The 23,366-nt window shown below is 32.0% G+C and overlaps 1 protein-coding gene across 1 annotated transcript; it reads left to right on the top strand.

Moving 5' to 3' along the window:
- Positions 1 to 1,819: 1,819 nt before the first annotated feature.
- Positions 1,820 to 23,170, top strand: LOC110100993 (lysine--tRNA ligase). The gene is made up of 12 exons (XM_028695378.1): positions 1,820 to 2,044; positions 2,390 to 2,465; positions 2,549 to 2,617; positions 2,757 to 2,922; positions 3,020 to 3,113; positions 7,416 to 7,501; positions 14,853 to 14,971; positions 15,070 to 15,147; positions 19,071 to 19,196; positions 19,276 to 19,558; positions 22,755 to 22,851; positions 22,969 to 23,170. Exons 1-12 carry the CDS (start codon positions 1,962 to 1,964, stop codon positions 23,153 to 23,155), a joined length of 1,464 nt encoding a protein of 487 aa, XP_028551211.1. The 5' UTR covers positions 1,820 to 1,961; the 3' UTR covers positions 23,156 to 23,170.
- Positions 23,171 to 23,366: the final 196 nt, after the last annotated feature.

The following is a 23,366-nucleotide window of genomic DNA, read 5'->3' as shown; positions in this document are numbered from 1 at the left end:
TCTGTTTTCACCTTAAATGAGTCTCATATTTTGTCAAACTTTTAAGCTTTCACAGCAAGCTAGACTCACCAACATAAAGTGACTCTTACGGTATCTAATGTGAATCTTGTTACTTAGAGAAAGTCACCTTCCATGGCTAGGAGTTAGTGGATAATTTTTTTTATGTTGCTCTTAGTTAGCCTTCAATGGTTTTTTTTTTTTAATTGAAGGAATATGATCTTCAAGTTAGCATATAGTTAAAAGGAAATTTAGATGTTTTATTATGAACCGAGTTAACCAAACAACCCCTAAATTCGAGAGTTAGGCGGATTTACGGGATTTGGCCGAAGATGTGCAATAATAGGAGAGAATGGTTAACTTCGCAACTTGCTCCCTCTCTCCCATTGTCGTCGTTACTTCCAATCCAACAAAAGAATGACGAGCTGTCATGACTTCCGACCAGACATAAAGGAATGTCGTCGAAGGAGGCGAAGAAGTCTTTTATGACTTGTTCAAAACTTTACCCATGAGCGAAGTAGGCAAAGTTGAAACATTACGACAATGGGAGAAAAGTAATAACAACAGGACAAAGCACATAAATTCTTGAAATCGGCAGCCATTTCATTGGGAGAAAAGTAACAACAACAAGCTTTTATCCCATTATATGGGGTCGACAAAATTTGACTAAACTATTTTAATTAAAAATAATAAAAATATAATGTACTTAATAATTAATTAATTATTTAGATTAATTGATAATAAATTTAATTTTTAGTTATATAATTTATAATGATTATTTATTAATAATAATTAAATAAATAATAATAATTAACTAATAAATAATGTAAAATATAATTAAAATTGAAATTGATAAGTAATTTCATAATTAAATTGTTATTAAATTAAGAACTAAATAAGTAATTTGATATATATTACTATAATTATTAATTAACTTATTAGTTAAATTATTTGATTATTAAACTAATTTCTAATTATATTATTTATCATTATAACTTATTGATGGTAATAAAAATTAAAATTAATAAATAAATCTTACTTAACACATAAATTAAATTTTTAAAAAATATATAATAAATTTAATTTTTAAATGAACTTACTATCTTAAATCCTGAATGACATTGCTAAGCAGTTTCGTAGGAGTTAACATGATTTATCACTTAATTGGAAAATTAGTTTCTAGGATTTTCTAAATTCAGGATTTACAAGATTTACTAAATCTTAAATAGTTAAATCATGTTAGAGGCTATTTGGCAATGTGATTTATGCCCAATTTGAGCGGGCCAAACATGATTTACACCCGGTTTGAACTTATGGGCTTATAGCGAAACAAATATGTATTAGCCTTCTTTTTGAAGTAAATATTGGATTTACTAAGGTTTCGTTTTTTTTTTTTTTGTGATTTTGTAAAAGACAGTTTTAAAAAATATTAGTTCAGAAAATGAAGTTTTCTAACAGAGAAGTATATATAAAAACTTCCTCAAAACTGCAGAAAAATAAAAAAATTTAGTTATTGAGAACGTGATTTGACGAACCAAACAAAAAAAAAAAATCCCTCAGTTTCAAAAAACAAAAAAGGCAAAAACACCGTCAAAAAAACAAAGCCTAAATCCTAAATTCAACGAATGAGAGCAAAGCGTCATAACTTCTTAGAGTGCCAAGTTCTTTGCCACGCCTTAATTTAGATTTAATATTTATGTTGTCAAATTATTTTTAAAATTTAATTTAACATAATTTATTAAATTATTGTTTTCAGAATTTACTAAATCTTATTCAAGTTAAATACTTTTTGTGCCAAACAGCCCTTGACTTATTCCGCTGTTGGATCTGCCCAACAGGATTTCCCACTGTGCATTTTCCTTCCCAAAGCCCTAACCGGAGAATGAGGAGCGGTTATAGTGCGGCGCGGACAACCTGATCCTGACGAGAAACCATTGTCGACCTGTTTACCCATTCATCTGTCAATGGCCGACACAGTTGACGAGGTAGTCCATAAGGTCTCCGAGCTCTCCGTTGATCCCATGGCGGCAGATCAGCCGAGCAAGAAGTATCATTCTTTTTAGTCTGCATCTTTTCTTTTGGTTAATTCTGCTTAGTACTCTCTTAAGGGGCTGTTTGGTATACGGATTTAGTCCGGCTTTGAGGCGGATTTCGGAAATCCTCTCGTTCGGCGGATTTCCGAAATCCTCTGGCGCGGGAAGGAAGAAACTCCGCCAAAATCTTTCAAGCTCCCTAAATCCTGAATGGAATAGCCAAACAGTCTCATGAACATTACCAGACAGTTTTATGATTTAACTCCCTCAGGATACGAAATCCTACTTGAATGAAATCCTAGATTCTACCAAACAGCTCCTAACGTTATTTGCTATTTTATCGTTTAACACTTTAACAGCGCTCTGAAAAGGGAGTTGAAGAAGAAACAAAAGGAAGATGAGAAGCGCCTTAAGGAAGAAGAAAAGAAGAAGAAAGTAAGACTTTTTTATTGACCATTTCAGTTTTTTTTAATCCTTTAGAGGTTTAGCATGCCTTTTAGCGCTTGATTCATTCTCAGGTTGCTGCCACACAAAATTCTCTGTCGCACAAGGATTGTGCGGTCGAAGATGATGATATGGACCCGACGGTTCTCTCTCTCTCTCTCTCTCTCTCTCTCTCTCTCTCTCTCTCTCTCTCTCTCTGTATCGGTACTTTTATGTATAATATAAGACATACGCTCTAAAGGATCTAAAAGTGCGTGTGAAATATCGGTCTTTCTGTTACAGCAATATTATGAGAACAGGCACAAATACCTTGCATCTCAGAAGATTGCCGGGGTAAACCCATACCCCCATAAGTTTCAAGCTTCAATATCTGTTGAAGAATACATTCAGAAGTATACAAGTCTCAATCAAGGGGAGCATCTCAAAGATGTAGAAGTTAACTTGGCAGGTCTTAGTTGTTTTGTAGAGTTTTTTATCATTTTCTGGTCTTTCAACTTTTCACTGAAATGATATGTTAATGAACTGAAAAAAAATATGCTTTCAAGGGAGAATTATGAATAAGAGGACTTCTTCATCCAAGCTTTACTTCTATGACTTATATGGCGTTGTTGCCAAAGTGCAAATCATGGCTGATGCTAGGTATGGCTGCTTTTTATGATTCCTTATCCATGGCGCTTCAATAGTTTGGTTTAAACTTTTTTATAATTCTTCATAACTACTAATTTTAGAGCATAAGAATTCTTTATAGAAATTGCCCTATAATTCGAAGTCCAGACTACCCCTCATTGATTAACACTTATAGAAATAGCCAATTCTTAATTACTGCAAATACTTATAGAAACTTCCATATATGAGGATCATCCTCAATCAGTTGTTATATGCACATTGCGTGAACTCGCATGATATGAGAAGAATTATCCACGGTCGCAATATATTTCGTCATAGGAATCTTGAAATCTTTTGATGGTAGATGATATCCCCATTTTTTAACAGTACTCGTAGTATTTCTCAATGCTATTGGTAGAAGCACTAGGGACAAAAATAGAATCACCTCATGATTTTATTGTGAATCACTTTAAAATTTCAGCGTTTTACGGTTTTGAGGAAGAAGGTTAGTAAAATTCTTGTAATATGTGGCGGAACCTTTAGAGGTTGTCAACTAAAAGGATGTATGGTAAACTTTGACTAAAAGAGAATTTTTTTTTTCTTATTATTTTCACAAGCAAAAACATTGTCATGTGGCCTGCAAATTAGTTTGAGGGCTTGAAAGTGCCCTTCATTATCATGGCCAGTCATGTATTTCTTCTGTTCCTGATAGCAAGGATAACTTGATGATCGCTCTTTTCACTGATATATCATTTGCAGTTAATTTGGTGTAGGATAAGATAACGAGTTATGATGACTAAACAAGCAGGGAAATTTTTGGAGGTGGTTACGAGGTTGTGAATTTGAATTAAAACGTCAAAAGTTGAGTTCAATTTGATTTCCAAAATGCATGACTGATCTCATGGATAAAGGACGGGCTTTCAAGTGGGTTAGTGGAATTTTGGGCTTTGTGAAAAAAAATTGGGAACGGCATTGATAATTCGAATGAAGTCTGAAATTTTTATTTAAGTTTAGTGGGATAAATGCTTGATGTTGTTGTTGTTTAGATTTGAATGATTTTTGTTTAAAATATTTAAGATATGGTTGAGAAAGTTGAGGAAGAAGGGAATGGCATGGTGTTTTTTGAAAATTATAATGGTGTGGGTGATATTCACCGCTCATGTGAACATGATTGGTACTGTTTTCCATGGACAATGAAAGAACTGCTTGGCTTTTTTGGTGGTTGGAAGAGTTGTTTGCGGTGGGTTCTTAGAGGAAGTTGGCTGGGATAATGAAGAAACAGTGTGATACAGGAAAATGGATAAGAAAATGGCAGTAAACTGTTGAATTCTGGATGTATGTAAGTGTATAAGTAGTAAAAATTGGTCAAACAATAGAACAGTAAACGGAAATTACGAAAATGGTGGTCAAAACAACTGAAGTAGCGGCAAAACTGTAGTGGAAGCAGTGGAAAAGTAGGAAATAAGTGAGAAAACAGAAACAACAAACGCCAAATAAAACAACACATTAACTTTTCCTTTGAATATATTGGAGCAGGATAAGTGCCGTAAATGTTGAAAGAATAGGGATTTATGTCAGTGAAGGGGATGGAAAATAAAGATAGACGTTGAATTCTCAAGCTATTGATTTTATACCCTCAAAGCATCCAAACTGTTGAATATTCAAAACAAATAGTTCCGATTCCAGGAAGCCTAAAGGAAAACTACAAGGCCAAAATACGAGTTCTATGATTATTTATCTTAAAAAGCTCTTCGATTCTTGGTTTTCCCAAAGCATAAGGGGGTATGTAAAAAAATAGATGAAAACTAAAAGTGTAGACAACGCCTTTGGGCTTGATACATAACAACCTTTATGAGATAATAAATTGACTGGCAAAAAACAACTAATTTCTAAGTAATGCAATATATAAACTAAATTACATCCATTTAGATCATCATCAATTAGACAGTAGAAAATTGACTGCACCAGTTGGAAATTCTGAAGAACGAAAAATACTATAGGAATCTGTCTAGAACACTTTGTCAGCATTTAGAGATATGCACTGCTTTCTTTCTAGGACTGGCTTCTTATATCTCATAACATGTAAAATCTTTGGATATAATCTACGGAATTTTGAACTTTGGCAGCCTTACTAGAATTCTCAAAATTTGGTTGAGCCTTGGTCTTAAGTCTTAATTAACTGAGAAATCTTCTTCAGATTCTTTTGTATTCCAGACTCCCTTTTCTACTAAATTCTTGAGCATTTCTCTTTTGCTTTTCTTCTACTGCATTGAAAATGCTTATAAAATGTTATTTTATTTTATACCAATTTATTCTGATTTGACTACTTGGTTCAAACCCAAGAAACGTCCATCTTCTTGTTGATAGAGTATGCAAGTTTACAAATATTTTCCCATAGTGCTTGTTTTCGTTTTTTTGTTTGTGATTGTGATGTAAGAAACAAATCTACTGTAGTTAGATGTAAAAGCTATAGTTTCTGGTAATTGGCATTTGTTCAGAATTTTTGAAATTGTTTATGTAATAGCATTTATGCAGGACAGCGTACTGGTTGAACACCTAGTATATGAGGCTATCTACTTGGTTTTCTTGTTCTTTGGAATGCCCAAACGTTGGTGTTATCGAAACAAATGAAAACTTGTTCCCATTATTGGTTTAGTTTAAATTTTGGTGCAACTTAGACTATTTATTTGTTTGGTAATTATGGGAGAGAGTTATTGAGTGTAAGTTATGACGTGATACTAATGTTTCTAAAAATCAATTTGGATTCATGCCGGATAGGATAAGTTATGATGTGATACTAATGTTTCTAAAAATCAATTTGGATTCATGCCGGGTAGGTATACTGTGGATGCTATACATTTATTGAGAGGTTTGATGGAGAAGTTTAGAGAGAATAAAGATGTGCTCACATGATATTTATTGATTTAGATAAAACATATGATAAAATTCCAAGAGAAGTGCTCTGGAGAGTTATAGAAAAGAAATGAGTTTATAATGCTTATATTCAAGTCATTAAGGATATGCATGTATGATTTGTTACTTGTGTTCAAACACAAGGTGTTTTGATCAAATATTTTCCTATTTCAGTTGGATTACTTCAAGGATTATTTTTAAATCCCTATCATTTTTTCTTTTAGACATTTACAAGAGGATGTAAACCGGTATATGCTTTTTGTAGATGATATTCTTCTTATTGATAAGACTAGAAAGGGAGTTGAAGGAAAACTTGAATAATGGAGGTCAACCTTAGAGTCTAAAGGTTTTCGTTTGAGTAAATCTAAAACCGAATATATGGAGTATAATTTTAGCCATAATAATTCTAGTGGGGCATTGTGATTTTGGGTGATTAAGTCATTAATAAGAGTGCACATTTTAGATATCTCGAGTCTATTGCTTAAAGTGATGGTGAAATAGATGGAGATATTATTAGTAGAATTCAAGTTAGATGGTTGAAGTGGAGAAATGCATTGGGCCTATTGTGTGATAGAAAAGTGCCCCTCAAACTTGAGGGAAAATTCTAAAAGATGGTGATGAGATCTGCAATTCTTTATGGCACAGAAAGTTGGCTATTGAAAGTGAAGCATTAAATGAAGTGTTGTAGAGATGAGGATGCTCAAGTGGATGACTTGCTTCACTCTTAAAAACAGAATGTGAAACGAGTATATATATGAAAAGTTTGGAGTAGCTTTAGTGGCATATAATATTAGAAAGAGTCGCCTTAGATGGTTTGGACAGGTAAAACATTGTTGGCCTTCCGATGTTAAGAAAAGGTAGAGGTAGACCTAAGCATACATTGCTATAAAATATTTGAAATGACTCTTAACAGATCACAATGAAGGAAAAAAGAATTCATATAGCCAATCCCACATAGTGTGATAAAGGCTTGATGTTGATGTTGATGTAGATGTTGATGTGATGTTGATGTTGGAATCAAGAAATGGAGACAAGGTGTTTGAGAATAATTGCTTCTTGAAAGAAGCTAATGATATCCATTGATGGATTTATCTGTGTGCTCTACTTTTTGTTGGTTTCCCGCATCTTTCTACCAAGTATATGTTCAAACTTGTAATCAGGTTGTCAGTTTATACCGAAATGCATAATACACTTAAGCTTGCTGTCAGTGCTTCTGCTCTCTTTAACTGTGTTAACGATTTAAACTTCCTTAGTTCTATTAAAATTACCTTTAATAACTGCTTTTGATGGTTACCTCTACTACAAGGCTTTAGCCATTATTTTAGATATACTATTTATTGCTTTGACCTTGAGACAAATTTTTGTTAAACAATTATTCTCTTTTGTATTGATGATAACTCTTTAAATTTCAATTTTACCTAGGGATTCAGACTTGAATGAAGTTGAATTTTCTAGACTACACGGTGTTGTGAAACGCGGTGATATTGTTGGTATCTGTGGCTACCCAGGTTGTTTTTCTTCTTTTTCCATGTTATTGATAGTTATATGAAGCATTTTGATTTATGTTTGCAAAGTCTTTGTAGAATTTATTGTCTATGGACATTGTTAGACGTATTTGTTGTCCTTATCCGTTGATTATTTGAGCAGATCAAATGTATAAAACCTCTAGAGTTCCTTCTTTGATGAAACTGATTTCTATTATCATTTATATTTCAATGTTTCATGATAAGTTGATAACATGGTGAGATAGTTATGTTTGCTTAAATCTCTGTTGGCCTTTGACTTTTTTGGGTAACCTAATTAACTCCTTTTTCTTAACATATTTTATTGTCATTATTGCTTCTATTTCTCTACATTGAAAGTTTTAAGCGTTGATTATTTGAGCAGATCAAATGTATAGTTATTTTTGTATGAAGCGATTTTTATGCAAATTTAAGTGACCGACTTTCATTACTTTTCATGATTGGAGTATTTAAGAACAAGTGAGTTGTCCAAGTTTACGCTTAACAATGGAGGAATCAAACTCATTAGCTATATTATAAAGCCATGGGATATAATAACGAAACATAACTCTAGAAAAATTATATTATAGCGAATCAATTTGATTTCCAACCAGAAAGATCTCCGATGAAAGTGTTTTTCTTTTGTGCGAAGATAATGAATGGATAGCCTATAGAGCATAGAAGACATGAATGAGTATCATGAGAATTTATGTGATTCATATTAAGGAAGAACTGTTCGGGTAAAATCACAAATTTGTGTTGAAGATATTATATATATATAATTGAACACTAACTAGTATTAGTGGTTGTAATGCGTAAGGGAGATACATGTAGAGATACTTAGAAAGCATATTCAAAGGTAGGTATTTTATGTTTTTTTAGATGAATATTATAATTGTCAGAGTCTTGTTCAAATAAGTGACAAGCTAAGAGCAATACAAAAAATACTAAAAATACATATGATTTAGAACTAATAGAAAAAAAGACTTGAGTATATATAATTCAATTATTGTGAGCGTGATAATAACAACAACAACAACATCAAGCCTTTATCCCACTACGTGGGGTCGGCTACATGAATCCTTTTTCTCCATTGTGTTCTATTAAAAGTCAAATTCTCATTTAAACCTAATAAAGAAAGGTCATTCCCGCTTCCAGGGGACGTGATAATAACAATTTTCAATTAATATTTTTAGAAGATAAAGTGCCATATTGGTGTTATTTTTTAAAGTTGTTGTGCCTTTCAAGATTCTAAGGATCTCCCCGACCATATTTTTGGCTTGGACTAGAGTTATCTTCTTTTCCTGTTATGTGTTACATGATTTTTGCTGTATTAATTTCCGGCTCCTTTGCTATTACTGCTGTTATCAGGTTTTGGTAGGACTTCTGCTTGTATTGTTGAAAACTTGGAACTTTGGCAGTCGGCCCTTTTGAGATTTTATTTTTCCCACTATAATTTGGAGATGGTGAATTCTTGGTTAGTTTTTTTTTGTAATTTTATTTTATTTGCCTTGTAAGTAGGGGACCTTAGACAGTTGCAAAATACAATCTACTTGGTTCTGAATAAAATTCTGTGGATGTCTGTTTTTCTACTTATGTTAGTCAATTCTTTGAACAAGTGAGAGACTCTAAGATTTATATGGCAAGTTATTTTCTTGCTCGCGAAACTTTTCTTTCCTCTATTTTTAGTTAATTCTTTCATCCTTTTTTTAAAAATCTTTGTTCTAATGTTTTTTATTCGTTTGATGTTGTAATTGATTTTATTGTAATCCAATGCAATATGGTTTTCTATGCAAGTTTGGTTTTCTAGTTGTTTCTTTGTAATAAATTTCTACATGTTGTTTCTCGTAGAAGCCATTGGATTTTCATCTGAATTATGTTTTTATATTTTTTGATTTCATTAATAAAGAAAATAATTGTTAAAAGATTAAGAGTTAATGACTTATAAATTTGTGTGTGTGATACTTGTTTTTTTGCATTTCATAGTAGGTGTACATTATAAACTTTATACTCTAAGGCATCCTGCATTCAATATACTCAGGGTAATATGGATAGAGTTTATATGATAGGATATATTATCTCATACAGCACGCTATAGTACCATATGGAAAATGTGGATTTATAATATGGGCTTGAATTTTTGGATAAGGCTTGATACATCACCGAAAATTGCCTTAATCGAGCAAGAATCTCGAGGCATATCTAAGTTGGGAAATTTCAAAATTAAATTCGAGATCATCTGAACTCTAATTTCAGCAAACTTATAGTCAGATTGGACATCTTAAGGGGATGAACCCAACGATATCAAAATCGGTCCAATCTGAGCCTAAATGGTCCCAAATAAGGGGGCCGAAGCATATTTGGAAGGTTCAAAGCATTAATTGGATGACCAAGTGATCTCTAAATATCGCATGCTTATAGTTGAATCAAGAAGCTCAACGAGACCTTTGCATGCTTGGGCCTTTGGCTTTGGAGAGAGCTCTAAGACTTCAAGGATCCTAGAGTTCTACTCAAGCACCATTGTTTGTGAACTTTCGTTGACCACTGCTGAATACGATCCCTTCGATCACCGTCGCTCTCCGACTGCGATCCCTCCGACCATCGTTACCTGCCAACTACAATCTCCCCAACCTCACATCACCCGCCCACTACGTCCCTCCGACCACGCTTGCCCGTCAACTACGATCCCTTCAACCACCATTACCCTAAGCCCATATAAAATTATGGTGTCTCTTATGACTCTCGCATCCCTCTCTCTTTATCTATATATGTGTTGGATCTTTATTTAAAGTTAAGACCAAGGTTGTGAAAACCGGACCGGACAACAAACCGGAAGAAGGAGAGGTTCACGGTTCGACCCCGGTTAGAGACCGGACAACAAACCGGAAGAAGGAGAGGTTCACGGTTCGACCGGTTCAACCGGTCTAACCGGGGTCGAACCGGATGATGTAATAAATAATAAATATTATTAAAATTTAATTAAATTAACATAATAATAATGTTATCATTCAAAGTTTGAGACAAAAATTTAAATTTAAAAAGAATATATGAAACATAAAATTTATATAATTAAGTAAAAGAATTATTTTAAAATCTCACATAAAAGAAAAAAATTATAAATCTCATAATTATAAGAATTTACACTTATAAAAATATGATAATTTTAATTTTAAATATTTTTCGAATTATAAATTTAATTTTTAATTTAAATTAAATTTACATATAATCATATAATTTAATATAAATACATATTTTAAATTATATGTTAAATAATTAATAAATAATTAAATACATAAAATTATTAATGATAAATTATTTTTATAGAATATAAATAAATAAATGTTTATTATTAACTAATAAATAAGTATCATTTACATAAAAAATAATTAATTAAAAAGTCTTTTTAAAAATAATTTTGTATGCATTGCATATGTTATGAGCTCATTCACATCTCTACTCTTTTCTTTAGTCCCACATCACTTAGAAAGAGTTCTTTGCTAGTGTTTATATAGCATTTTGAGTTTTTTGGTGTTAAGAGCTCACATGGTACCACCACTCCATGTGAAATGCTTCATGATGGTTTGGAGATAAATGTTTTAAAAAAGATATATTATTATTAATTAAAGTTTTTAAATTTTTAAATATATGATTATTTATTTATTTAAAAAATATTTAAAATTTTTTGAATTTGAACCGGCCGGTTCAAAATAACCGCGCCCGGTTCACCGGTTTGCCGGTTGAACCGGCGGTTCTAGCCGGTTCAGTCCGGTTCATTGCAGGGGCGGTTTTAAGGCTGAGCCGGACCGGTCCTATGACCGGTTCACGGTTGAACCGGCCGGTCCGGTCCGGTTTTTAAAACATTGGTTAAGACGTTAAGCTTTTATCCATGGTTTAAAATTGCGCAATATGAGGCTCGCCTTGAGGCCCGCCTTTGCGCAATTCCAGTAAAAAACGCATCGATGCTTACGCCTTGAGTTTTTTTTATGAGGCTTGCGCCTCAACTTGGTTGGGCTCGCCCCGCCTCACTGGCATGAGGCTTACGCCTCACGCTATATATATTAAAACTTACATAAATCTTGAAGTAAATGCCCGACATTGGACTCTATAGGAGAGGAGGAAGAGGAGAGAGTAGTTCATCATAATGATGATTCAAATGAATAACCCCTTAGTGATGACAGTGCTGATGACTTATGAGTTCTTATGTAATATGTCATTGTTATTTATTTTTGGAAATTGGAATTATATGTTAATGAAAAGAATACTGGGATTTGGGAAAGATAGAATTTTGAGTTGAACTATATTTCATGTTGTCTTATTATTGGATATTTTGATTTCACTTCATATCTTATATATTTTTTATGTTTTATATTATTCACTCATTAGTATATAAAAAAAATTTATCATTTTATGTTTACGCAATCTTTTGATTTTGAGGCTTACGCCTCAAAATGCCTTGAGGCTTACGCCTCGCCTCACGAATGAAAAACGCCTCAATACCCGAATACGCAATTTTAAACATTGCTTTTATCTCTCCACCACCTCGAATGTTCCAAGATGTAACAAGGCTAATGATGATGTTGATGGTAGGTTATTTTCCTGAAGATGCTAAATTTTTAGTACAACAACAACAAACCTTTATCTCACTATGTGGGGTCGGCTACATGAATCCTTTTTCTCCATTGAGTCATATTAAGAGTCAAATTCTCATCTAAATCTAATAAAGAAAGGCCTTTTTAGGTTTACCTATATCTTATTTAACATAAGTTAAATCTAAAACATCAACTTTCTTAATTGGGTCATCGGAAGGCCTGCGTTTTATGTGATCCCACATAAGTCAAATATAAGTTTTTAGTATTTTAGATAATATTTTATTATTATTCTGTTTTGTTCTTAATTTGGATCATTGTACTATATTTCACTTTTGTACTACAGTGCCATATGGAAAATGTGGATTCATAAAGCAGGCTTGAATATTTGGGATAAGGTTGATGATGATGTTGATGATAGGTTATTCCCCTGAAGATGCTAATTTTGTTAGTGTTTAAATCATGTTTTATTATTATTACTTCTTTTTTGTTCTTAATTTGGATCACTGTACCGTGTCTTTCACTTTTACATGAAATATTATCTGTAAGCAATTAAGCATGAGAAATCAATAATAAGTGGTGCTAATATGAAAATCATTGTTATTTTATTACATTTCTTTTTTTTTTTCTTTTGAATTGTGAGAGTGCCCTCACAGAAATCTTCTCTTTTTTACTGAACTGAAAATGATTGTCAAGCATTGAGTTCTAACTTTCCTTTGCATTTTCATACAAGCATTTGCTTGTTTAATGAGTGCTGATGGTAAGTATGGAGCATTATTACAGTATAACTGTTGCCAAAATTCTTTAGCTTCTTTTATAGTTATTGAATTTCATTTAATTGTTATCCCGTCAACTCTTAACAGTCTGAAAAGGCCTATCATTGCTTATTTGAAAAATCAAAATAATACTTAATTCTTACTTTCAGGAGAGAATTAGAATGTAAGCTTTGTTGTGCATCAGTTCTGGAAAGAAACATTATGCATAATAGGTTAGTAAATATAGTATGCTTTATAGTAATTTGAATTCATTTTGTAGTCATCCAGTCAACTCCAACAATCTGACAAGAACCTATCATTGCTGAATTCAAAAGTGGAAATGATGTAGTTAATTCTTATTTACAAAGAGACATAATTAGAATGTAGGCCTTGCTGTATATGCATTGTGGGAAGGAAACATTTTGCATAATAGTTTGGTAAATGTAATATGCTTTGAAAATCTCTACTAGGTTGTTTTAGATGATTGGCCTAGGCATGCAAGTGGACGTGGGAAAGCCTAGCATTAACTTCTGAGGGAAGTGGCTATAAAATGTTGATGGTCGATGGGATGACTAGGATATTGTGGTGGTTTTAATTGAGTTTGCATAGAGGGAGGCGAACTTGGGTTTTGGATTTTACATATACCCTATATGAATGATTTTCTGTTGTTTGAGATCATCCACCATCATCATAAACTTTTTCTTTTCCTGTTGTCAGTTGTTTGTTTTAGTGGCAATGATTGGTTTTCTATCTCATTACGTAATTGTTTTTTTTTCCTTCTGTTTATTCCTTATCTAAATTTCATGTGGTGGAAAACCACTTGGCATACAGTTTCTGTGTGCCATTCCAATTATGGCCTGTATATGGAATCACTCGGTAGTTTTTGCTAGGTATTGGACGTCAGTACTTATTTGTGAAAGCTTCATGGGATATTCATGAGTAATTTTATATCACATTCTTTTGAAACTTTGATTATGATTTTGCATGGAATGGGCTCTTAAAACATTTAGATTTTTTGTGGACAGTTTTGTTTGTCATTTCTTCTGCTTATTGCTTCTGTTATATGGTAGAAATATAATCCATAGTGATTACGTTTTAATCATTCTAAATAAGTTGAAGTATGCATGTCTTTTAAACATTGTAATAGCTTGATATTTGTTATTATTATTTTTAAAATCTAAGAAATTTATTAAGGTCCACAATATAGCAATTTATCCGACATTTAGCATTTAAACATTATGCGTCAGTTTATTTGACTCTGAGGAAAAACATACAGCTTTACATTTTCATGCAGTTTATTTAGCATATGCACAATGCTGTGCGAGTTGTTGCGCATTAGATTTAGCCTACTCTGTAAAGGCCAAAATATAGTAAGAGTACAAACGAGAGGGAAATGTCTTCCTTTTGGTTTTCAATCAGTAATTTGGTAGCCCTTTGATGATGATGGTTAAATCCCAGTCGTCACTTATTCAAAGAAAACACTGAATGCCCTCCATAATCCTGATAAATTATTACTTATATTGAAGAAGGGTAAAAAACGCTTCCTAAAATGTTCTAAAGGGCTGGTCGGGCCGCTCGATCTCCGCAGGAGGCGGAGATCTCCGCCTAATTTTGCGATTTTGGCCCGTGAACCGGTCCCGCCTGGACCGGCTGGACCGGTCCAGTGGACCGGTCTAACAGAAAGCTAATCATGTCGTTGAAAAATTCACTCTTCTGTCATTTTTGAAGAATATCCATGGTAAAATCATAGATGTCTCAGATGAGATTTGTTCTCTTGGAAATGATTTTTGTTCATATTAGACTACATATATTTGAGCTTAGCTTAAAATTTCTTGTAAACCCAGTGAAAACTTACCCAAATGTATGTTTAATTTTTTGAATTTTATTACCTAACCGGGACACATGTTCCCCACTAATTGTTAGCTCATTAATGCTTTGTTACTGTTTGAAAAACTAAACTATATGCTTGATAATAAACGCTGATATTATGTGGAAACGTATTGTTTTATTGTACAGGGAAGAGTAAAAGAGGGGAGCTTAGTGTATTTCCTAAAACATTTGTTGTCCTTTCTCATTGTCTTCATATGATGCCACGGCAAAAAGCTGCTCCTGGTGTTGATAATCCTTCTAGTAAGGTAGAGCTGCTTTATATTGCAACACTTTGTTGGATATAAGAAATGCTAGTTTTACTGTGATTGATTTTTTAGCAAATGATTTCCTTCAATTGTTGTAGAAACATGAAGGAATATTGGGATCTAAATGGGTTCCAGGATTGCCCAGGAATCCTGAAACATATGTTCTCAAGGACCAGGTATATAGTCTTTGTGTTATTTTTAAGTATATCTTCATATCATATATGCGTTTGCAGATCATGAGATTGTTCTTGTATTGTTTGTATTTTATAGCAATGATCAGACAATTTCCTCGGCTTCAAATCTTGGGCATCAAGTAATAAATGATAAACCTGTGATAAACTTTTCTGATGAGCTCACTTTTTAATTTAGACAAATAAATCAATATACTGTTTTTAATACAATATACTGAACTTGTTTTATGCAATAATTTACTGAAGAAGCTTACCAATTCCCTCTCTCTCTCTCTCTCTCTCTCTATATATATATATATATTCTTTTCGGAACATCTTTGTGAATGTGCATGAATGCGTGCCTGTTCATTTTCATGTATGAGAGGGCTTCATCACTCTTTCTACATCTGCTAATCTCTGAATAGCGTCATGCTTGCGTTAATCTACCGTCATGCTTGCATGTTCATGTTTGTGTGTTGTGGGTGGGTGGTTTTTTTTTTTAATGGAGTGAACGGCTTTTCCTGAGTCTATTAATCTTCACGTCTGTTGGCGTTACACTTGAATTAATTACGAAGTCTTCTAATTTCCTTTTTTTTCTTTGGAGGGTCTTGCCCTATGAAGCATGAAAGTATTCCGTTGGCTTCTTTGCCATTCAGATGACTTGCTGTATCAGTTGATGGTGTGTTTCTTTTCCGTTTTTATAAATAAACCATAAAATATGATTTCTGCTGGCAGTTTGAACCTTCAGAAGTTTGCATTTGTTTTGTTTTGTTTGTTTGTTTGTTTTTTTTTTTTTTTTTTTTTTTTTTTTTTTTTTTTTTTTTTTTTTTTTTTTTTTTTTTGCACTTTGAGAATATTTAATGATTTGTATGCACGACGCCTTGGTTTTCATTTTTCTTTGATCCTGAGCCAAAGCATAGCCAGCTTTCCTTGGCATGCTTCATGTCTAGTTCAATCATGCATGCTCTTTTTCAAGTGAATTTGTCAATCTGATTTTGAGCATGAACACGTGGAATGGTAGACTACATAAATCTTGGTGTGTTTGTTTACAAATTAAAAAATAAGATTGAGAGACTTTCATTTCTTCTCTTATGCTAATAAATAACATGAAAGGAATAGATCTACTAAGGGGATTGTGACTCTGGGCGATAAGTCAATAATAAGAATACACATTTTATATATATGAGTTCTATTGTACAGATTGATGGTGAAATAGATGGGGATATTATTAGTAGAATTCAAGTTGGATGGTTGAAGTGGAGGAATGCATCAGGCCTGTTGTGTGATAGAATAGACCCCCTCAAATTTAAGGAAAAAAATTTGCAAGATGGTGGTGAGACTTGCAATACTTTATGGTGCATAATGTTGGTCATTAAAAGAGAAGCATACAATTAAGCTTTCAGAGATGAGGATGCTCAAGTGGATGAGTGGCTTTACTCTTAGAGATAGAATGTGAAATGATCTTTTTCAATTAATTTGTTTTCCATAAAGTAAGATGGGACATCCCACTTTTGATATGTTCAAATACATTGAAAAATATATATATAGAGCATTATTATTTATTTATTTTTATTGCATGCCTTTCTCTAATATTTTAGAGGATTGAAATGGCGACACCCCACATCTGATATGTTCAAATATATTTGAAAGAAATATATGTAGCATTATTTTTTATTTATTTTTAATGCATGCCTTTTTGCAAAAATTGAGAGGTCTTGTTCCTTTTTTTTTTTTGCTTTGTTTTTAGTCTTTTTGAAGGTCTCCAACTTTCAAAATCATTAATGGAAAACCTACATGATAAAAATTTAGAACATTAAAATGATGAACATAACTTAAAATAAGTAATGCTATGATAATTAAAGATAGTTTTTTTTGTATATGTTTTAACTGAAGATAGTCATATTATATACCTATTAGGCTATTAAGGTTTGATTGTATGTTATAAATTGCGGTGAATTTATATCTCATTTGGAGTATTTTTTTAACATCATTACATTGTTGATCTTTCTTTATATCATTAAGTATTATCTAACATTGAGGGTTGGCCTTCTGATAACCTGGTTAGGAAAGTATATGTATTAGATTTGATTTTTGTTAAGGTAGAGGTAGATCAAAAAAGACTTGGTTGGAAAAAATATTAGAAATGAACTTTTTTTACAAACAACAACTACAAGAACATCAAGGTGGGGTTAGCTACATAAATCATTTTTCTCCCTTCTACTATTAAGAGTTAAATTCTTATTTAAATATAATAAAGAAATGTCATTTCTAATATTTTCTAACCAAGTCTTTTTAGGTCTCTGTCTTTCTTAACATAAACCAAATCTAATACATCTACTTTTCTAATCGGGTCATTAGAAGGCCGTTGTTTTGTATGACCAACCATCTAAGGCAACTCTCTTTAATCTTATCTTCCATTGGAACTACTCCATCCTTTTTATGTGTATGCTCATTTCGTATCCTATCTCTAAGAGTAAATCCACTCATCCACCTGAGCATCCTCATCATTGCAACACTGCCAACACATAATAGTATGCTTCTCTTTTAGTGGCCAACATTCTGCACAGTGATCTTTTTTTTATTAGATTTGAATTAGAATTTGACTTTTAACATGACACAATGAAGAAAAAGGATTTATGTAGCCGACCCCACGTAGTGGGAGAAAGGCTTGATTTTATTGATGTGTTATCTCACATCTGTCATGAATATTTTTAAAACTAATATTTATTTTATTTTAAATCATGATTCATAATTGACTTTTAATATATTTATAAATTTATGAATCATTTCAATATTGTTTTGAAAAAAATTTACAAATAATAATAAATGAAAATAAGTATTGACTACAACTTAAATTGTCGTGGAGGAAAAATTCAAATAGCATGAAATAGAAACTGATAAAAAATATATGTGCATTGACATTGATCATCTTTCTTTTAGTTGTTTAAAATAGAAGGTAATAAAATGACAAATAATTAAAATTTTGACTAATGCTGATTAATTAATTGATATAATTAAAACAATCATTGATTGATTTTCATTTACGTCAAAATTTGAAAATAAAAATGTTCATTAAAATAATGAACAACAAAAACGTTTATGGCATTAAATGATAAATCAATAAAAATATAAACTTTGAATTAAATAAATGACAGCATTTATTTTTCTCTAAAATTATAATTATATGACATAATTATTTAGAATAAATGCAGCAAAGTATAGTTTATGTTCATAAGTTTTAAAATTATTGTTTATCATTTACATTTTGTAAACATTTTTATATTCATTTTTAAAAAATATCTAAAATAATTCAAAAATAAAAAAATACAAGTAAAATGTATTAAACTAAATAGAATGACTAAAAACTAGGAAGAATATAATGAAAAAAAAGGAAAGATATTTGTGTGATTTTTTTTGCTCAAGTATCTTGGCTTATTATTCGAAAATAATCTTACGTGTAGAGATAAGCTCCATGGAGGTTTTTAGATGTGATACAACTCTAAAGCGTAGATATGACAAAATTAATTGTGGGTCATTATTCAAAATCATTATTTCTTCTTTAGCGTTCTCATGGTTTACATTACTTCATATATGCATAAACTACATTTAAGACATTCATAAAAGTAATTTTTTTCTTTGAATTTTAACTCTTAGAATTCTATACTATACTTAGAATTCAAAAATAAGGATTTAATATTAGTGAAAGCCAATGAGCGCTTGAGATTATTTTTAAAAATTCAACGGCTAATATTATAGATTGATAGAATTGCATGTCAATTTTTAAATACTAGTATGGTTTTATCATAAGAGGTCCTAAAATTCTTTGTTCCTACTTTGAAGTCACTAGGAAGCATTCCCTATATATTTCTTGAAATTATGTTTTATTTTCCATGGTTATTTTTTGTTATCTATTCTTAATTTGGTGGTAGGAAACTCGTTATCGTCAACGTTATCTAGATTTGATGTTGAACCATGAGGTTAGAGAAATATTCAAGACAAGAGCCTGGATCATTTCATACATTCGGAGATTCCTCGACAACTTGGACTTTTTGGAGGTTTTATCTGCAAAATTTTCTTTAATTATTTTTCTTAGCTACCCTTGCTCTTCTTTTAATAAATATTTCTTAAAATTAGGTAGAGACACCCATGATGAACATGATTGCTGGTGGTGCAGCTGCTAAGCCTTTTGTCACTCATCACAATGAGTTGAACATGAAATTGTACATGAGAATTGCCCCTGAATTATACCTCAAGGAACTTATTGTTGGTGGGCTTGATCGTGTCTATGAGATTGGAAAGCAATTCAGGAATGAGGGAATTGACTTGACTCATAATCCAGAATTTACGACTTGTGAATTTTATATGGCTTATGCAGATTACAATGATTTGATGGTCTTGACAGAGCAGATGTTATCTGGTAAGTGAAAATGCACTTTCATTTTTTTTGGCAAATATACATACCTCTTATTCTTAACTTTTTTATGCCCTCCATCTCGAATTTATAATAGTTAGTTTGTTGTGGGCATGCACCCATAAAACATTTAGAAAATATGCTTTTGGACAAGAACTTTTATTTGATAGATTGCACGCTCTAGTTTGGTAAATCACACACACGTGAATGCCCTCATTTGTGTGTGCGCCATGGATGAAGCACTGTACTTAGTTTTTCGAGGCATAAGTCTAGATCTAGGTCTCAAATTTGAGACTTGGTGTCTGCTACATGAAGAATTTATTTTTCCCTTTAGTGGGTTTAAATTTGTATTTGTCCTTGTGATATGACAAATGGAAATAGTTTTATGCCACCATTTTATTAATAAAATTCATGGGTAGATGTTTAATTGCATGTGCAACAAGTGCATGTTAATAGGATTTGAAAAATCAATAATATATTTAGAATGCTAAAATAATCAATATTATAAGATTTTTTAATATATTTTTATTTCTTATAAAATAAAACTTTATATTTTAAAAGGTACATGAAATCAATTAGGACAACAATAATTAGTTTGAATGTTTGTTGTAGGCTGATCTTATAATTGGAGTCAAAGTATAAGCTTAGTAATAATAATTGAAGTTGCTAGAGAAAAAAAAAATCCTGCAAAAGCTGATAGAAAATCCTATATTTGTTTTGGAGATGTCCCATCATAGGGTTCAATAATTGATAACAACTTGTACGCATAGAAAGAATACCATCTCCCTTAAAGAGTTTTCTCCTACCTATTTTTGTAAGGAAGCATGCATTAGATATAAAAAACGCCAAATGTCAAATGTAGGAATACAATAATCACCAAAGGGAATGAATGAACCATTTTTTTTAATTGAGACCTTTTGGCTAGGAGTGTGACATGACCCAAAAAACCCGACTCGAACCCGACTCGAAAAATTCAGCTTTGGGTTGACCCATTTAACAAATGGGTCAAGTTCATGTTTCAATTTCTGACCCATTTGAAAAATTGGGTCAACTCTCTAATCTGGAAATATGACTTGGAGATTATCCGCCACTACATCTCACCCGCAAGTCTCACACGTTACTACGCTTGCGCTGAGCCTGCATATCTTGCATGTGCACCGCGTCGCACATCGAGTCTTGAGCTCGACCCCGCTCATCACATCCCGCTCTCAACCTCGCACAGTCACGCTCGCGCCTACGCTCGATGAATGCTCACTTGCACTCGACCGAGTTAGCGTTTTGGCTCGGGACGACCCATTTTTTTGGTGGGTTGGGTTTGGGTTTAGATTTTGGGCCTGTTTGTGTGATTGGGTCGGGTTAGTTTCAGGTTGGATCCAAACTCGATCGAAAAACCCATTTTGACACCTTTATTTTGGCCACATTTATGACTTTAATACAAATGAATTCCATATTCATGAAAAAATCATCTTTGCTTAAAACCAAGCATTGACTATGAAATAAGAAGATTAAATAATGATAAAATATATTAAACAATCCAAAATAATATAACTTGAAGTTAGTGTTGTTAAAAGTAGGGATATTTCTAGAAGATTCTTTTCTTTTTTACTTTTTTTAGTAAAACTAATTTTCTGCTAATCATATTTCTTTGTGTAGAACAATTAAGTTCGTTTAGTAGTGGGAGTGGATTGAGATCGTGCCTTGTGCTAGCAATTTTTTTTTAATAAATTTGTTTGACATTTCTATTATTTTGTATCCAATGTAATCAAAAGTATATATATATATATATATATATATATATATATATATATATTAAAGTTTTAAAATTTTATATTATGTTTTTAGAAATTATTTCTCTATGCATTCAGTTGTTTAATCTTAAATTGTTTACAACTAACTTCGATTAAAATCATTTCGTTGAAAGATCAATTTTTTTTTTTGCTTTGCATAAAGTTATTTATTTTAGTGATAATAAAGTATATATTTTATAAATGGCATACATTCGGAATTGTATCTTTACAATTTTTTTGTTTGAAAATAAATTCAAACACGTTAATATTATGGTTGTAAAACATAAACTTTGAATGCCTTAACAAAATTAACATCATAAATTTGATCAAAATAAATTTTGAGTCGCCTTAACAAATCCAAATAAAACGCCCAATGCATCTCAAATTGGACTGCTCTTTTCATATTGATTAAAAGTGTCATGAAGCAAAATAATTGGCTTTGCCCAACTGCTTTTCTTGTGTTGGCAACCGAATGCACATGAAATTCAACATGGTGACATATAACAAGAAGGGACCTACGTAGCTTTTGAAAGCATAGGCCGCTAGTTGGGAAGTAAATATATCTTAACAATAGTTCATTAAACAAAATGAAAATACATTCCAATCAATTAGAAATATATTATCAAACAATCAAACGAAGATGTTTTTGTTATTACAGAAGTAATATTTTTTGCTAATTCTTGATCCCCTTCGACAATAAAGTTGTTTGTCTTCCCGCTTAAACAAATCCTGCTTGTTCGATCTTACTCATGTCTTCTCATGTTCGTCTCGTCACTTGGTTGGAGTCATGTCTCTAAGAGTAGCTTCGGCAATGTGAAAATACTAATTGGCTACTCTACCGTTGCCTACTTGCATCTTCTCCCGCTCATCTCAGCGCCTGCTCGAGCTTGCCTTTCTAAAGGCGGAAGAATAGATTTGCTACCTGCTTTGTCTTTCCTATTGTCTCCATTGTCTCCATATCCAGGCTTTAGGTTAAAATAAATTATATTCTAAAAATATCCCTTGAAACATGCTTTTTATGTAAGTTCTCAATTATTTTTAGAGATTCTGTTCATTTTAACATCCAATTTTGAATGTTAAGGCCATTTTGATCCCTATTTAAAATGCCTTAGAACAAAATTGGAACTTTTACGTAGTTTGGGAGCATTTTGGCATTTCTTATATAGTCGAATGACCATTTTGGCCCATTTCTCTTTATTAACTAATTTTTGAACTTATTTTGAATTAATCTGTTGAAGGAATCTATTTAATGCTTGTTGATGAATATTTGAGTAGGCTTCAAGTTTAAATTTTAATATTAAAAAGAATAATATTAAGAAGATAAAAAGTGTTTTCAATATTTATGGTCTCAAAAATTCTTTCCTGAGTTATTTTGTTTTAACAATTTTTAAAAAGATTTTTTTATTCTTGAGTAGGAATGGTGAAAGAATTGACCGGTGGATATAAAATAAAATTTCATGCTGATGGAGTGGATAAGGAGCCGATTGAGATTGATTTTACTCCGCCCTTCAGGTATGATTGTTCTGATGCATTATTATCTTAATGTGCATAACTTTAACCAGGAAAGGCAACGTTATCACTGGTATTTCTGTTTAACTAAGTTCGTTATCCATTATTTTTATTTTACAGACGGATTGACATGATTGAAGAACTGGAAAGAATGGCAAACTTGGATATACCCAAAGATCTTTCTAGTGAGGCTGCAAATAAGTACCTTGTTGACGCATGTGCAAAGTTTAATGTTGCATGCCCTCCTCCTCTGACAACTTCAAGGCTGCTGGACAAGGTTAATGGCTTACTCCTTGTTTTCTCTTAATTTCAATAGTCAGAAGATCTCATAACAAATTTATTGTGTACCATGTTGGATTATTTATTCTTAAATTATATTTTTTATTTTTTATTATTACCTATTCAACTGATTAGTATATTTGTGGCTATTGTTGATGGATATGTCACTATATATATGATAGAAGCTAAATAATAATTGCAAAGGTTTTAGGGTTTTGTATCTTACTTTGAAATATCCT

Source organism: Dendrobium catenatum, unplaced genomic scaffold, assembly GCF_001605985.2.
Source record: "Dendrobium catenatum unplaced genomic scaffold, ASM160598v2 fragScaff_scaffold_627, whole genome shotgun sequence".
NCBI lineage: Eukaryota > Viridiplantae > Streptophyta > Magnoliopsida > Asparagales > Orchidaceae > Dendrobium > Dendrobium catenatum.
Note: the sequence above shows the minus strand (reverse complement) of the source record. Positions and strands in the feature narration are given on the sequence as shown.

Coding starts and splice junctions, on each gene's coding strand:
- LOC110100993 (XM_028695378.1), top strand. CDS start 1,962: ATGGCCGACACAGTTGACGAGGTAGTCCATAAGGTCTCCGAGCTCTCC. Junction 14,972..15,069: donor TTGATAATCCTTCTAGTAAG/GTAGAGCTGCTT, acceptor CAATTGTTGTAG/AAACATGAAGGAATATTGGG. Junction 19,559..22,754: donor GACAGAGCAGATGTTATCTG/GTAAGTGAAAAT, acceptor ATTCTTGAGTAG/GAATGGTGAAAGAATTGACC.